Source organism: Sphaerodactylus townsendi, linkage group LG06 (genome assembly GCF_021028975.2).
Source record: "Sphaerodactylus townsendi isolate TG3544 linkage group LG06, MPM_Stown_v2.3, whole genome shotgun sequence".
Classification (NCBI taxonomy): Eukaryota; Metazoa; Chordata; class Lepidosauria; order Squamata; family Sphaerodactylidae; genus Sphaerodactylus; species Sphaerodactylus townsendi.
In genome coordinates this window covers 55,577,079-55,592,214 of record NC_059430.1, presented here as the reverse complement: position 1 = coordinate 55,592,214, position 15,136 = coordinate 55,577,079, and the positions used below count along the sequence as shown (strand labels likewise).

Here is a 15,136-nt window from a genome sequence, read left to right as displayed (position 1 = left end):
TTGCACTGAACTTGGTGTGAATGTCCTCAGCAAATATACATAGGAAAGTACTGTAGGAATATGTAATTTAATTTAATATTGAATATTTTAACCTGTTATTTAACTTCAAAACACCTTCATCCAAATATGAAGAGAAAACCATAGGAAGATGAAAATACAAAATAATTATAATGCATGTTTCTTTCTCGACAGATTTACAGACAGGATGTAACCTTTAAAAATGGAAACGTGTATAGAAAGAAGCAGATAGCAGCTTGGAGCTAAAGAAGTGGATGAACATCTTTGGATATATTAGCTTTTAAGAACAATATGTTGATTCGGAAGATCTCGAGAGAATATCATCCATTCATTTGGTCTTCTTGTTCAATAGATTTTTAAATCATTTTTTGGAATTGGTGAAATTTTGCAAAGGTGTACAATGGAAGTAACTGTGTGTGTCTGCATCTGTTGCTCTCCTTACATTGTGGATTAGTTTGCTGATGTGAGCAACCGATTCCATTTTGAAGGACAAGAAACGGATGTGATGGATTTATCTTCAGAAATGAGCAGGCATGGAAGGAATCCTCTCAGTCACAAGCTAGAAGATCAGAAGAAGGTAATCCAAACTATATTTTGATAATTGTTTTCCTTTTAAAATAAGCTTTTTGTCATTTCAAGAGGTAAGGCAAAATGTGCTTACACTTTAGGAAAAATGCATGTATGTTCTATTATATATATATATGATTGTTTTTCCAGCACAGTCTGTTTCTTTACAACTGAACAGTGCTATCTGATAATCTGGCTTCCAGACTGTCTTGAAATTATCTAGTAAATTGGTTGTCATGGCATCCACTGGCTTGCTGTTTCTGACTCTGTGCCAAATATCTCTTGTAGTATGCAGTATTGTTCACTTTTGCTGACCTTGTTTGAGGCCTTCATCTTTTACTGCAAGTGTGGCACTTTGCATTTTCCAGAGTCTTGTGAGAACTGCATAGCATCAAATGGTTGTTGTTCGCATGATGAGAAAAATGAACAAATATTGCAGAATTGACTTTTTTAAAGAATGTCTTTACGTGGCTATATATTTCTTGCAACTAGGTTATAGTCCTGCGCAGATGCTATTTAAAATCCAATCAAAAGAATTAAGATTGAAGAAACCTGAATTGGAGTCTAATGTCCTTTCAACTTCCACATGTAATTTTACAGTTTCACTTTTGTTATGGACTGGATTGTCTTGTGCAGTAGTTAGTCATATACAGCATCTGCGGTTTTAGAATGAGTGTACTTTTTTCCCCAGCTGTGATTTATTAAATGGTTTTATACCAAAGCAGGTCAAAATAATCTGTTTAGGTCTTTAACTGGTAGTGGCTCTCCATGATCTTTGGCAGAGGTCTTCCTTAACTTGCTGCCTGACAGACTCTTTAAATGTGTATGCTAGGACTGAAGCGAAGATGGCTGTAGGCAGAGGAAGTGCTCTGTCTCTCAGATACGATCAAGGATAGCTTCAGGATTTAAAAAACACTTGTTTTGAGAAGTTCTAGTCAGTGCATTGAATAGTAGAGTCTCAAAGTTCACAATTTTTAAAAGAAGGAAACTTTCTCTAAAAAGCAAGCCTTAACATAATGTTGGGAATGGATTATCCTCCAATCAATAGGGAGGCTGAGTTGACTTTTTTTTTGTAGGCTTGTTGCAAAATTGCAAATGTTTGGTTACTTTAGAAAGAATTCTTAGCAGCTAAAGTGATGTTACTTGATCTGTCTTGGTGGTAACCACTTGGCCACTTTATGTGAAATTCTGTGCCACAGAGAAACTGAAGGAAACTGAATTAAAAAGATGAAATGATATTTCCCATGGACTATTAATTACTCTGTAAACAGAATCAGAGCCATAGAAATTCTGGAACTTCAGCATAACAATTGTTTATTTGGAAAACCTGTTATTTTATATGAGTGGAAATGGAATATTGTATCCCCCTGCATTGAATGGAAAGGATGTCAGACCTGGCTGTTGATGTATCATTTCTGGTTTTCATACGCCTTTTCATTTCTCAGTGATGGTCTTCTCTGTTTTAGGGAACCCTGTGATTGGATATAATTTGTCTGTTGATGCATCATTTCTGGTTTTCGTACACCTGTTCATTTCCCAGTGTTGGTCTTCTCCATTTTAGGGAACCTTGTTATTGGATATAATTTATGATGCCTACTCCTCTAGTTTAGTCTGTATGACGTTTTGAAGCCAATTTGATATGACTTATTATACCATTTGCTAAAAATGGAAACATATTTATTGTTGTATACATCATTTTCTGATTCCTGCAATGGTAATGTGTGTATCACTTTTCATGAAACTTTTTTCTTACTCCTCTGTATTCCCCTCAGATGTTGCAGATGCATGTTTTGAAATTGTTTAAATTTTATTGCTCATTGATGTGGATAATATTATATTACAAGTGTAGACCTTTAAGAAACTTGTGAGAACAACTATTCCATTTCCTCATCTTTGTTTCCTCCCTACTCCTCCTACTTCTCTGTTTCTCCCTCTTCCTATCCCTTTTCTTATACTCTCTTTCCTCTATGTCTGTCTGTCTGTCTGTCTGTCTGTCTGTCTGTCTGTCTGTCTGTCTCTTTCTTTCTTTCTTTCTTTCTTTCTTTCTTTCTTTCTTTCTTTCTTTCTTTCTTTCTTTCTTTCTTTCTTTCTTTCTTTCTTTCTTTCTTTCTTTCTTTCTTTCTTTCTTTCTTTCTTTCTTTCTTTCTTTCTTTCTTTCTTTCTTTCTTTCTTTCTTTCTTTCTTTCTGTCTCCCATCTCTCACTCTCCCTTTGCCTCCCCATCAACCTCTCAGCCATTTACCTGCTTCTTCTCCCCCCCTTTGGCAACAGCAGTGGCAGTGGCACTCCCAGCTACCCACCTGCCCCCCTCCCCCCAACAGCAGTGGTGACAGCAGCTGAAATCAAACTGGGGTGGTATCAAGTTACCCAGAAGCTGCTTGCAGGTCTAGGTGGGATGTGGAAACCCCCTGGAAGTATGACTGAACCCCAGATGACTGAGATCTGTCCCCCTGGAGAAAATGGCTTATGTGGAGAGTGAACTGTATGGTACTGTACCCTCTGAGGCTTCTTTTTTCTCCAGATTCTGCTTGCCTCAGACTTTATCACAAAATCTCTAGGAATTGCCAGCCAGGTGTTACCACTTTAGTCAGGCCTGGTCCTGGCGCCAGTGAGTCCTCTCTCAAAAGACAGAATATGCCTGGAAAGGGCTCTGCTCCCTCCCCTTGCCTTTTACCAAAAATTGTGGCTGTGTAACATCAGCCACTGACAGAATCTGTTGCTTAAAGCAAAATACACTCTTTTTATCATTTCCAATTTTAAAAATTCCTCATTTTTTGAGATCTCACATTTTTTTATCAACCTGGGGCCCTTTTCAGATTTTTGGAAAGATCTGTTTTGCCCATACACAGCTCCAGTCACTGAATTTAAGCATCCTAACATTTCATTATTTGAATGTAAGATAGATGGAAACATTAACAGTTTAAATGGATGAAATGTATAGTTATGTTTACTTGAGGTTTTTGGAAAGAAATACATAACTTTTATCAAATACTATTGGTGACACGTCACTTTTGCAAAAAATGTAGAAAAAGCAGCATCTTCTCCATGCAGAACAGATTTTCTGAATCTCTATAGTTTTTAATCTAGGTGTTTCAGTGGTCGATAACAGACCCAAGGATAGAATAATAAGTTGTCTACACCCTGATACACCAGGGGCAGTTGATTTCTCAGTGTTAGAGGTGCTCACTGAGCTTACAGGCTTTATATGGAAAAACCATCCTCTGCCCCATCTTTCTGTCAGACCTATGAGTCCACTCAATGTCCAGTCCTGGATTTCATGAATTAGAAGCCTTCATTAAATTGAACACCCTTCACCTGGCTTTGCAGAAGCCAGTTTTGATCCAGCATTCAAAACCCCCACAGTATAACCTGTCTGAATCCAACCCCCAACCTGCCCTTTTCCCACATAATGTGAAAGTGGGAAAAGTGTGGGAAAACAAAAGTAATCCCCAAGGTCCGGCAGGAGATACCAAGATACCTGGCTGAGACCAGAGATGCCTCTGTTATTTAAGTACCAAGTGGACAGGAGGGAAAGGAAAATAGCATAGAACAAAGAGGCCCCTTTCAGGTTACTAGGTCCTAACATTGAGCACCCAGAGCCAACCTAACATTCTGCTCACTCTAAGGCCCACCCCCACCCAGTCGATGAGGGTAAGCCTTATGAAAAGCTTTAGTTAGTTTGGGAGCTTGGACATTCGTACTGTCCACCCATTCACTGTAACCAGCTGGGAAGTTAGTCCAGGCAACCAAATACTGGAATTGTCCTCTGTGAATGTGATAGTCCAAGACTGCTTCAATCTCATGGTGAAGTTCGCTGTGGCGCAGGTGGGACATTTTTTGAAGTAGGCTTCCATGTCCTTATTCAGGGAGCACTACCAAAACTGCCTACGCACCCTATGTAACACTTCCTCTCAGAAGACAGAGAATTATTATGGGATTAAAGAGGTCATGAAAGATTTTCTGATCACTCATGCATCACTGTCAGCCACATTCCTCTGCAGGAGCCAGGTAAGTGGGTGGAGGGGGCACATGGTGGGGGCTTCTTGTGGTGGGGAGCCCTCTCTTCCCCTCCCCTGGGGTGGTGAAATTCAGCTGATTTAGCAAACCCAGCCAAACCTTAGCTATCGGTTCTGCCAAACTGGTGCAAACCGGCTGAATCCCACCTCTCCTTTCATCCTTCCAGAATGTGTCAGAATAACCATTTATCAATCCCACAGGTGATTGTCAGGACCCTGACATGGTGGTCCAGAATTGAGAACCTGTTTGTGGGCATCCCTTTTGATTATAGGAATGCTAGTGCCATGGTCACTATCAACGCTTCCCAGATAGGATGGAGAGCACATTGTGAGGACCTATCCATTCAGGGAGCCTCAAATGAGAGGGACTCTACCCTCCATGTCAATTTACAAGAACTTATCACAGTTCATTCTGTGGGACCAGAGAGTGCTGATATAATTAGACAACATGACAACAGTGTATTATATCATGGCCAAGCAAACCCCCATCTCTCTAACCATCCCACCCATCCACATTCCACCCTTGCCCACCCAAGCCTCATGTTTCACCCTACCATCCTCCAATACTCATCTTTCCAGCCTCCCCACCCCTAGCCACACTTTCTAACCCTCCCTCACCCCAAGCCACCCCTTTCAACCCTTGCCCACCCAAGCCTCATTTTCCCCCTCTCGCACCCCAATAATAATCTTCCAACCCTCTCCCAACCCTAGATGTCCCTTCCAAATCTCCCCCCACCCCTAGCCACACCTTTCAACCCTTGCCCACCCCAAGCCTCATCTTGCCACCCTTCCCCACCAGAACTCTCACCTTTCCGACTTCCTTCCACCCAAACCACTTTGTTTCCCCACTCTGATATGCCACCCCAAGGTTCATCTTGCCACCCTACTCCACCATAAGCCACTTCTCTCCACCCTCCCCCTATCTTCACCTTCTCTCCTACCCCAGGCCAGACCTCTCAAACCTCCCCCCTCACAAGCCATAAACCCTGAGCCAGGTAAGCATCATGCCAGGAGCAAGGGGGTGCGCGCTACAGCCCCATAAAAGCCCATTGCAGGGGAGATCTTCTACCCTTTGCTAGGGCCCATTGCATCTCTGCTGCAATGGGCTTTGTTGCTAGTGTGTGTGTGTGTGTGTGTGTGTGTGTGTGTGTGTGTGTGTGTGTACACACACATATATACACACACACGGAGCCTATTTTATATGCCTAATAAAGGTTGTTGTTGTTATTACACACACACACACACACACACACACACACACACACACACACACACACACACACACACACACACACACACACACGCAAGTCTGTGTGTGTGTGTGTGCTGAATCTACCTAGTGGCTGTCTTAGTATAACCTGTATTAGGCTTTTCAAATTTTTCCCTCAGTACTAATTCTGTTGTCTGCTTAAGAGAACCAGAGCAAATGACAGTGATCTTCTCTAAGAGGTCATGAGAATATTCATGGGGAAATGAACACTTCTATAGAAAGTTGATCCCGTCTATTACCCACTGACTTTTGGTCATTTTTCCATTTAGTCCTCATTGTTGAAAGTCACTAAGTTTTCATGGACATGGGGAAGAAAATGGGCAACCTTTTATACTGAATTTCTGGAACCTGTAGGAGGTAGCACTTTGCATGACTGACTGTAACTGTAGGATTCTTTTAACTGTAAGCACAGTCCATTTTCACACATAAAGCGGGAAAGTCAATTAATTTACTATGTACTTACCTTGTATTACTTTGGTCTGTACTCTGTTGTCTTCCTGAATTCAAAGGGTAGATTTGGCAGTCATAGAGTGTCACAGATACACTTCTTCAGTAGTATCTACTATGAAGGGACTTTGTGTTTGGGTCCACACTGATTGTGTCTCAATCAAGATGCCTACTTCTTAACTCCTAACATCTCTTCCTATAGTGCTGCAAACATTAGTTGAAACTGCAGTTGTAGTAGCAGCATGAAGTGACTAAGGAAAAGAATACTGTCGAGATGTCTCTAAATGAAGCAGTATGCTTGGAGTTTGTTGTTGTCATGGTTACAAGTGCTTTGCAACAGGATTGCTGTCTTTCTTATAAGGGCTATTACATGATTTATATATAGTACAAATTCTAAAGAGAGTTAGTATTTTAGTTCTATGCTGAATATGGGGCTCTTCATGAAGGACAGAGAGTGAAAAATTGTGATGAACATTTACATTCTTTTCACACACAGGACATAAATGTGAGTAGGATTACCAGCCTTAACGTTTTTATAGGATTGCCAAACTCCAGATTGGGCCTGGAGATATCTGGGAACTACGATGGATCTCCAGAGATCAGTTCCCCTGGAGACAATTGATGCTTTGCATTATCAGGTTCCTCTGATCGCCAAAAGCCATCCTCCCCATATTCCACCCCCAAATCTCCAGGAATTTCCCAACCTGCTATTGGCAGGTTGAGAATTACAAAATCTCCAGACTACAAGATCAGTTCTGCTGGATATTCTGGTCTAAATCTTAATTAAAGTTAAAGATTCTCTGGAGAAAAGGGGTGGACATCAAAACCCCTCTGAGATCCTTGCTCTCCCCAGACTCCATTCTCTCCAGTTACTGACCAGTTTGCACTATTTGGTTGCTTTCTTAATTTAATTAATTGTTATTTTGAGGGGTTTGAAATGTGTTGGTTGCTGTTTATAAGATTCAGTAGTATTCATATATTTGAATAATTTTGTTGTGTGGCTTTTTGATTTTGGTTTGTTCGCCAGCTTTGGTCAGAAGCTCAGCATATACCTCAACTTAATATTGGTTTGTCTCTATGGCTGATTCTGCATGGGCCAAAAACAGTGGTGTGAAAACAGTGTAAAAGGGATTAAAGCGGTGTAAAAGGGTTTACACCATTTTCACACTTTTCGCACCGCTGTTTTTGGCCCATGCGGAATCAGCCTTAATGTTTTAAATGTTAACCCACTTGAGTACCTTTGAAGAAAAGCTGTAATTAGCTGTAGTTAGTAAATATATAGCTGAGTACAGACTGAGCACTCTAATTTTAACGTACATTTTCAAATGCAGTGTATGTTTTTAAGCATTGTTTTTACAGAACGATAAGTGATGTAGATTAAATGGATAGAGATTTGGGTATTGCTGTGGGAAAAGAAAAGTTTCTCTTCTGGTTATGAGTTAAAATAAGATCAAAGGTGATAAAATAACATTGGTATTGTCCCCATCAATCTTTTTACTTACTTTATTCAAGTATTTTCATTTTCAGCATCTTATGTTAACCCACTTGAGTACCTTTGAAGAAAAGCTGTAATTAGCTGTAGTTAGTAAATATATAGCTGTGTACAGACTGAGCACTCTAATTTTAACGTACATTTTCAAATGCAGTGTATGTTTTTAAGCATTGTTTTTACAGAACGATAAGTGACGTAGATTAAATGGATAGAGATTTGGGTATTGCTGTGGGAAAAGAAAAGTTTCTCTTCTGGTTATGAGTTAAAATAAGATCAAAGGTGATAAAATAACATTGGTATTGTCCCCATCAATCTTTTTGCTTACTTTATTCAAGTATTTTCATTTTCAGCATCTTATTTAAAAATGTTATTTGTAAGTGTTATGTATTGTGGGCCGCAGAGAAATGGCTGTAATAAAGGTTTTGGGAAAAGTAGTTTCACTCTGACAAGTGGTAGCTTAAAACAAATCCCATAGTTCTTACTGTTGCTTCTGCTTTCTAAGTTTGCATGAAAATGGGTGTACTAAGTATGTAAGGCAAGATTGAAATCCTTCCATTTTATACTTTATTCAGTCCCCAAATGACCAACGAACTTACTTATTCCTGAGGTATATATTAATATGCAGGCCAGTCAGCTGATCACCTTGTGGTTTCACATAGATGTTAACGTCAGCAATAGTAGCAATCTCTATGAGACACTGTATAGCATTTCCTATCGGGCTGAGCCAACATTCCCAAAGGCCTTGGAAGCTTGAAATGTTATGTTCCAAGTGGTCTTCCAAGCAGTACAGGAAAACATATGGTCTATAGCTGCTGTGAGTATAGCAAACCAACAGGGAAGTTTATCTTCTGCCAATGTCTGAACAAAGAGGATCTACCAACACTACTAAACCATCTCCATTCTATAATGAGAGAGGCACAGCTTAAAAGATCAGTGGAAGAAACTTGCTGCAACTTCCTGTTTCCTTAAAGGTCAAATTGATACTTGTCTAAAGGTGGAATGTTAGTTTCCTTATAGGGTTCTGAACTCAATTATTTGCTTAATTTAGCTGATGTCTGGAACAAGCTGTGAAAACTTGCATATGTGCTACTTGATTGATGTAATAAATACTAAAAAAGAAACAAGGAAGTGGGTTAAGGCTTCTAATCCCTATATGTAAAGAAACACTATATAAAAGAACATAAGTTTAAACATACAAACAAAAGACTGCAGAGAGAAACCCCTCTCAGTAGAAAAATCAAGATTCACATACTTATAGATGAAATATCTTAGTTACACCTTGAATTACAAAATATTTCAAGTATATTTCCATAAGTTCCTCATCCTTGTTTTTCTGTTGCCAGACAACTACATTTTATGATACTTTGTTAACATGATCTATTTCATACTTGGAGACAAATGTATATATTTTATAAGTTTCACTTCAAAAAGCCTCATGTGTCATATATTGCCAATTACCGTATATACTCGGGTATAAGCTGAGTTTTTCAGCCCTGTTTTAAGGCTGAAAAATGCCCCCTCGGCTTATACATGAGTCCCTGCTTACCAGCCGGCTCTTCAGGCCTCTGCCGAGCCTGGGGGCGTGGCCGGGCCGACCTCCCTGTGGCTGCACAAGCCGCTTGTTGCTGCCCTCCTTGGAGGGTGAAGGGGAACCCTGGCTGGCTGGGCTTCCTCAAACCCCGGGAGGCAGAGGGAGCTCCTTATTTGGGCAGTGACTCCCCTTCATGTCATTGCCCAAATAAGGAGCTCCCTCCACCTCAGGGCTGGGTTTGAGGAAGCCCAGCCTGCAGGGAGGTGGAGGGAGCTCCTTATTTGGGCAGTGACTCCCCTGATGTCATTGCCCAAATAAGGAGCTCCCTCCACCTCCTGGTTGCCTGGGCTTCCTCAAAACCCAGCTGGGAGGTGGAGGGAGCTCCTTATTTGGGCAATGACATTAGGGGAAGTCACTGCCCAAATAAGGAGCTCCCTCTGCCTCCCGGTTTCCTACCTTTGACTTATACGCAAGTCAATACGTTTTCCCAGGTTTTGGTAGTAAAATTAGGTGCCTCGGTTTATACACCAGTCGGCTTATACACGAGTTTATACGGTACCTAATTATTTGAAATAACCTCCTCTACTTTGAAGTAACTTTTAGCATACTTTTAGTAAGTGGGTGAAGCTAGATAAGGCTTTTGTCCAGCAAGGTTCTGATTGGCTATTTCGTAAAAACTCCAAATATTTCAGTCTGATATATAAAACTATACGGAGAGTGCTTTTTCATAAAGATGACTTTTGCAGATAATTTTATGAGGTGTGTATGTGCATTTATGAATAATATATGTATTTCTGAGTTGCTTTACCTCTAGAGGCTAGTGAAAAGACAGCAAATCATTAGACCTGAATATTTTTATTTTCTCCTGTTGAAATTCTAATTATTGCCATAGAATTCAGAAAATAAGGCTGTATCTGTGACCTTTAAAAATATCTTTATATTTCTGAAGAATTCCAGAGAAAATATGAAATTCTACCTATTTTATTAGATGATGGAATATTTGCATTTACATTTAGAACTAAAGCAGTTTTATTTTAGCACTATTTTGATCAAGACTGTTTTATGCAACACAGATTCTGTGCTGATGGAATGCTGTAAATAAACTATTCTCAACTTGTAATTGTCAGATTCCCTGTTCAGACAACAATTCACTTGATTGGTTCAAGGCTTTTATTGAAGACATGTCAGGAACATAGAAAGAGAGTTCTGGAGAAAACTATGCCAAACTCCTGCTATTGCTTGGATTTCCTACATCATCTTGGTCTAAAATACTCCCTGGGTTATGGACACCAGAAATGATTCACTTTAATTGAATGGTATTTAATGTTGTTTAGACTGACAGTATGTCCTTTATTGTCATGTGTGGAAGTGCTGTCAAGTTGCTTCCAACTCATGGCGACCCCATGAATCAGTTTCCTCTTAAATGTTATCATTAACTGCCTTGCTCAGATCTTACGAACAGATGGCTGTGACTTCCTTTACAGAAACAATCCATCTCAGGCTGGATCTTCCTTTTTCCTGTGGCAAAACTACCATGGGGTAGGGTGGGGACAAATTTTGAATGAAAAATTGGCTCCCATAGCAGCTGTAAGCAATACACAATGTTATTAGTGGAAGGAGAGATATGAGATTCAGCAACAACCGGATTAGAACAGAGTAGAAGGGGGGCATTGTCTTTCCTCTTCTTCCTCTCTCAGTATTGATGCTTGCTAGTTGGTCGGGCTGGGGTTTTCAGCTGAAAATTTGTCCAGGCATTTAATAGAGGTATTTCTATCTAAGAACTCCCCTTCTTTTCATGATGGTCTCAGCAAAAATAAGTATTGGAAATGTGAAAATCATAAAGGGTTGTTGTACCATTTATGATAGATCTGAAATAAAGCTAAAAAATGTATACAAATACATTTCATAATCCAGAAGATTTTAAAGACTAACTATGCTGCAAATTTGCTGTCTCTACCTTACCAGACAGTCCCTTGGACCCCCACAAAAATACCCCACATGCTTCAATGAAGCTGTAGAGAATCATGAAAACCAAAAAAAGGTGATTTTTTTCTGACTCATCCAGCTTCGGCTTTCTCCAACTTCTTTTTAAAGGAACTATTTTTTCTGGTTAACAAAAAACAAAAAATGCCCAAAAATATTTTTTGGCTTTTGAAGGGGGGGTGGGGTGGCTTTGCTAAATCACTCAAATGTGTTACTGTTCATCTTTTCTTTTTGTCATGTGCAGAGCTTAAGAATGTCTTGCTTATTTTCAGCTGTTCATGTTTTATTGAACAGGCTGCTCAAGGAGGTCCCAGGGAGTCCTCATGGGTGGTATTTTTAAAGCTTTTTTGCTGAATTCATAATATAGCTCCTATCACAATAGGCTGTTGCCTATATGTGTCTTAAGGGCCTCCACATAGTCTTTTTGGATGGTCACCAGGTGAAAAGATAGTTGGATCCCACCAGTAATGTTCACAGCCTTGTCTTCTTCAAACATTTGAAATTTGCTTATGGCCATTGAATGTTTCCAATTAGTATTGATATTACCAATATTTTAGGTGATATTTTAATGTGATTTTATAAACTAAAAGGTGAAATGGATCATAAGCTATGCTTAACATCGAATAACATCTTTCTGCCTTTCAGGTTGTGATTTTATTAATTCTGTAAAAAACCTCAGAGGTTCTGAATTCTTCATTAAATATAACATAATAAAAGAGACATATTCTATTAGACAGTTTTAATGACTTTATTTCTTTGAATTTTAAAGTTACAATTAAAGGCCAACATGTGGAAACCAAGGCTTAACAAGGAAACTGACATTTGGAAATGCAGAAAGAATGAATGCCATTCAAGTGCCATACTATATTATTTCTTTGAATTTGAATCATCCCTGAAATAGTATGAATTTTACATGTGCCTTGTAGAAATATGCTTGCAACACATCTTAATGATCATATCCAACATTATGTCATTTTCTGCATATTAATAAACATAGCAAGAGGCTTAGGAAAAAGGCAGACTCATTTCTGCTGGTTTTTATAATAATTTCTGCTGGTATTTATAATAATGGTGACAAAGACTCCTGTGAGTTTACCAGCCCACATCCTTCTGTCAAAGGCTTTCTGGTGAATGTGTGTATTAATCTCTGGTGTTGGCTATGACATTGTAATACCCATGAAATTAATTTAATGAAGATTAGGGTAGCCACATCTCAAAATGTTTGTGTCTGAATTCAGACACTGTAACAATTGACACAATGAACTGCTGGCAAAGGCAGAATTGGAAAGCTGTTTTGGTCTGCATTGCATAATACAGAGATCTGAGCTTCTAAGTATAAATTTAGAACATGTGGCCCATGCAGGAGCAAGCTAGAAAGTAACCTAAAACAACTTCTTTGGAATACTACAGTTTAAAAAAAGGCAAGATAGATATGTCTTCAATAATAACAAATAACACCTGTAACAGAACTGAATACACTGCTGGTCTGGGTTGATGAACTCTTCATTGTTTTGCAGAACTAGTTTGAGTAAACACACTGAATTTAAAATGTATCATTAGAACACTGGGATGCTACTAGAGATTGATAACCATGATGAAGTGAAGTTCTTTAATAATCAAGCAACCTCAGTTCTTTCCTAAATTACCCTTCTCCATCAAATTTGAGTTTGGCTATTCTGAGGAATTTAGCAGATTCTCTTAAGCTTCTTATATGCCTATCATTGTTAGCATTTGGCTTTTTTCTAATTGAGTGCACTAGTCTAAAAGTACCAACTGTTGCATAATTTTTTCCTTTTGAAAATATGAAGCTGAGAGCAAAATGCTTTCCTAAACCAATGTTTCTAAACCTTTGAATGAATCCCTTCCTGTAGCCTTGAGCCTATCTCCTTATTTACAGTAGGACACATTGCAAAATCCTCCTGAGTCGTGAACAAAAGAATGATTTGCCTGCAGTGGTGCAGTTAACAAAAAATGCCGAACAAACCATGAACAACAGACATCAATAATGATGTCTGGTTTTGCTGCTGGAATTCATCTGTGAATTGAACATGTTCAGCAGCCATAATTTTATTTCTCATCTTAAAAGATCCCACTGGAATCATCACGGTTTGAGTTGAACCCATGAATGTGCAAAATTCTTCATCCCTCGGGAATACTTGGACAAAGGTAAATCTTCATACAAAGATAATTTAAGCAGTGAAGCTGCAATGGACACACCACTGTGTTTTGTTGGTTTGTTACAGAATGCAGGCCAGAGCAGGAAGAGAAGGGCTATTCAAGTTTCACATATTTTTCCTGCCCCAAACCACCAACCCCAAACCTCCTATTCCCATTAAAGTAGACTAACAGGTGCTTGTAAATTATCCCAGTGGGAGTAACATTTTGTGTTGTGGAAAGATGCAAGTTTTCCCTGTTAAATTGTGTCCCCCCTCACTTATGGAAGAGTGATGGTAAAACTAAACATGAAGTATTGTGACTTTAGACTTAGTCTCAAATCTGCCACTTTTTCGAGCCTTACTTTGCCTGTAAATAATTTTATCTTTTGTCTCACTTGGCACATGAGATTATCTTTTGAAAATGATATATACAGTCGATGCAAATAGTTTGCACATGCAAATAGTTTGCACATGCAAAGACAACATGCAAATCCAGACAGTGGATCAACCAACAGCATGAAAATATTTTACTTAGTGTTCAAAATATTTAACTAGTATATGCATTCCAATAAACTTAACCAGTTAAGTTTAAAGATTAGTTTACAGTTCTGATTTCGAGATGACTTAAATAACCACTGCTGTATGCAACAGGAGCATGAATTTCTCCTTGCAAGCAATATTAATGACTGTTGAACAAGCATGACAACTGTTGAACTGAAACCTCTAGTCTTTGCTCATTTTGGCATTTTCATATTCAGCTACAGTCTGAGATGTGATACTCTTGAAATTTTTCAGATGAGTGCCAGTTTCAACTGGATCTAGTGTGGAAATAATGTTTCTTATTTGAGTTAAAAGCAAGAAGCACTCTGGATCAGCTCTCTTACATCTCTCCTAACAGCATACCTAATATTTGTTTCTCTTCCATTATTGTGATACCCAAAGAAATATTTCCATAAACAAGAGGGGGACCCTGCTGCTGGTTTTTATATTGGCATAGATCTGCATTTTTCTTCAGAGAAGGTGTGGAAGAAATATTATGATCTTGCACTGTTGTTTGTTCAGTTATTATAGACAAATGAATCATGTACAAAAAATTCTAACTCCTATGCAAATAATACTTTCTGCCTTGAAAAAATTACCTTCAGAGGTGGGATTCAGCCAGTTCGCACCAGATCTGCAGAACTGCTCGCTAGTGCTTCATTTAGTTCGTCAAACCAGTTGTTAATCCTACCACTGATTGGAAAATTGCCCCCCCCCACACACACTTCTGGCCTGGCTGGCAGATCCTGCAGGGCGTCTGTGCCATGGCCAGGCTGGGAGAACCCTGCCTATTAAGGTGGCTTCACTGACAGACTTAGCATTGCCAGAACTTTGTTAATATAAATGGAACTCAACTTGGAATTTATGTCTCCACAATCAGCAAACCTTTTAAGTTTTGGTGAGTCTCAATTTTATTCTACACAGTTTCCCAGCATCCTCAGGGCATCTATGCAAAACACTATTTTGTAATTTGCCCCTTCCTTCATCCAGCTCTACCCCTCCCAAAAGATATTCAAACAACTGTCCCCCAAAGTCCTCAGAGCCTGTATGCAAATGGACCCTCTTCTCATTCACCCATCGTCTGCTCCCAGGGAAGCATGGTTAACAGGCAATGAAG

The 15,136-nt window shown here is 39.2% G+C and overlaps 1 protein-coding gene across 5 annotated transcripts in view; it reads left to right on the top strand.

Annotated features, from left to right (window-relative positions):
• Positions 1–15,136, top strand: part of NAV3 (neuron navigator 3) — a 605,012-nt gene that overhangs the window by 167,025 nt on the left and 422,851 nt on the right. For all 5 annotated transcript variants that reach the window (XM_048499147.1, XM_048499145.1, XM_048499146.1 and 2 more), the window contains exon 2: positions 193–595. In XM_048499147.1, coding sequence (XP_048355104.1) covers positions 524–595 — 72 coding nt within the window. In that variant the 5' untranslated portion in view covers positions 193–523. The remainder of the gene's footprint in view (positions 1–192; positions 596–15,136) is intronic.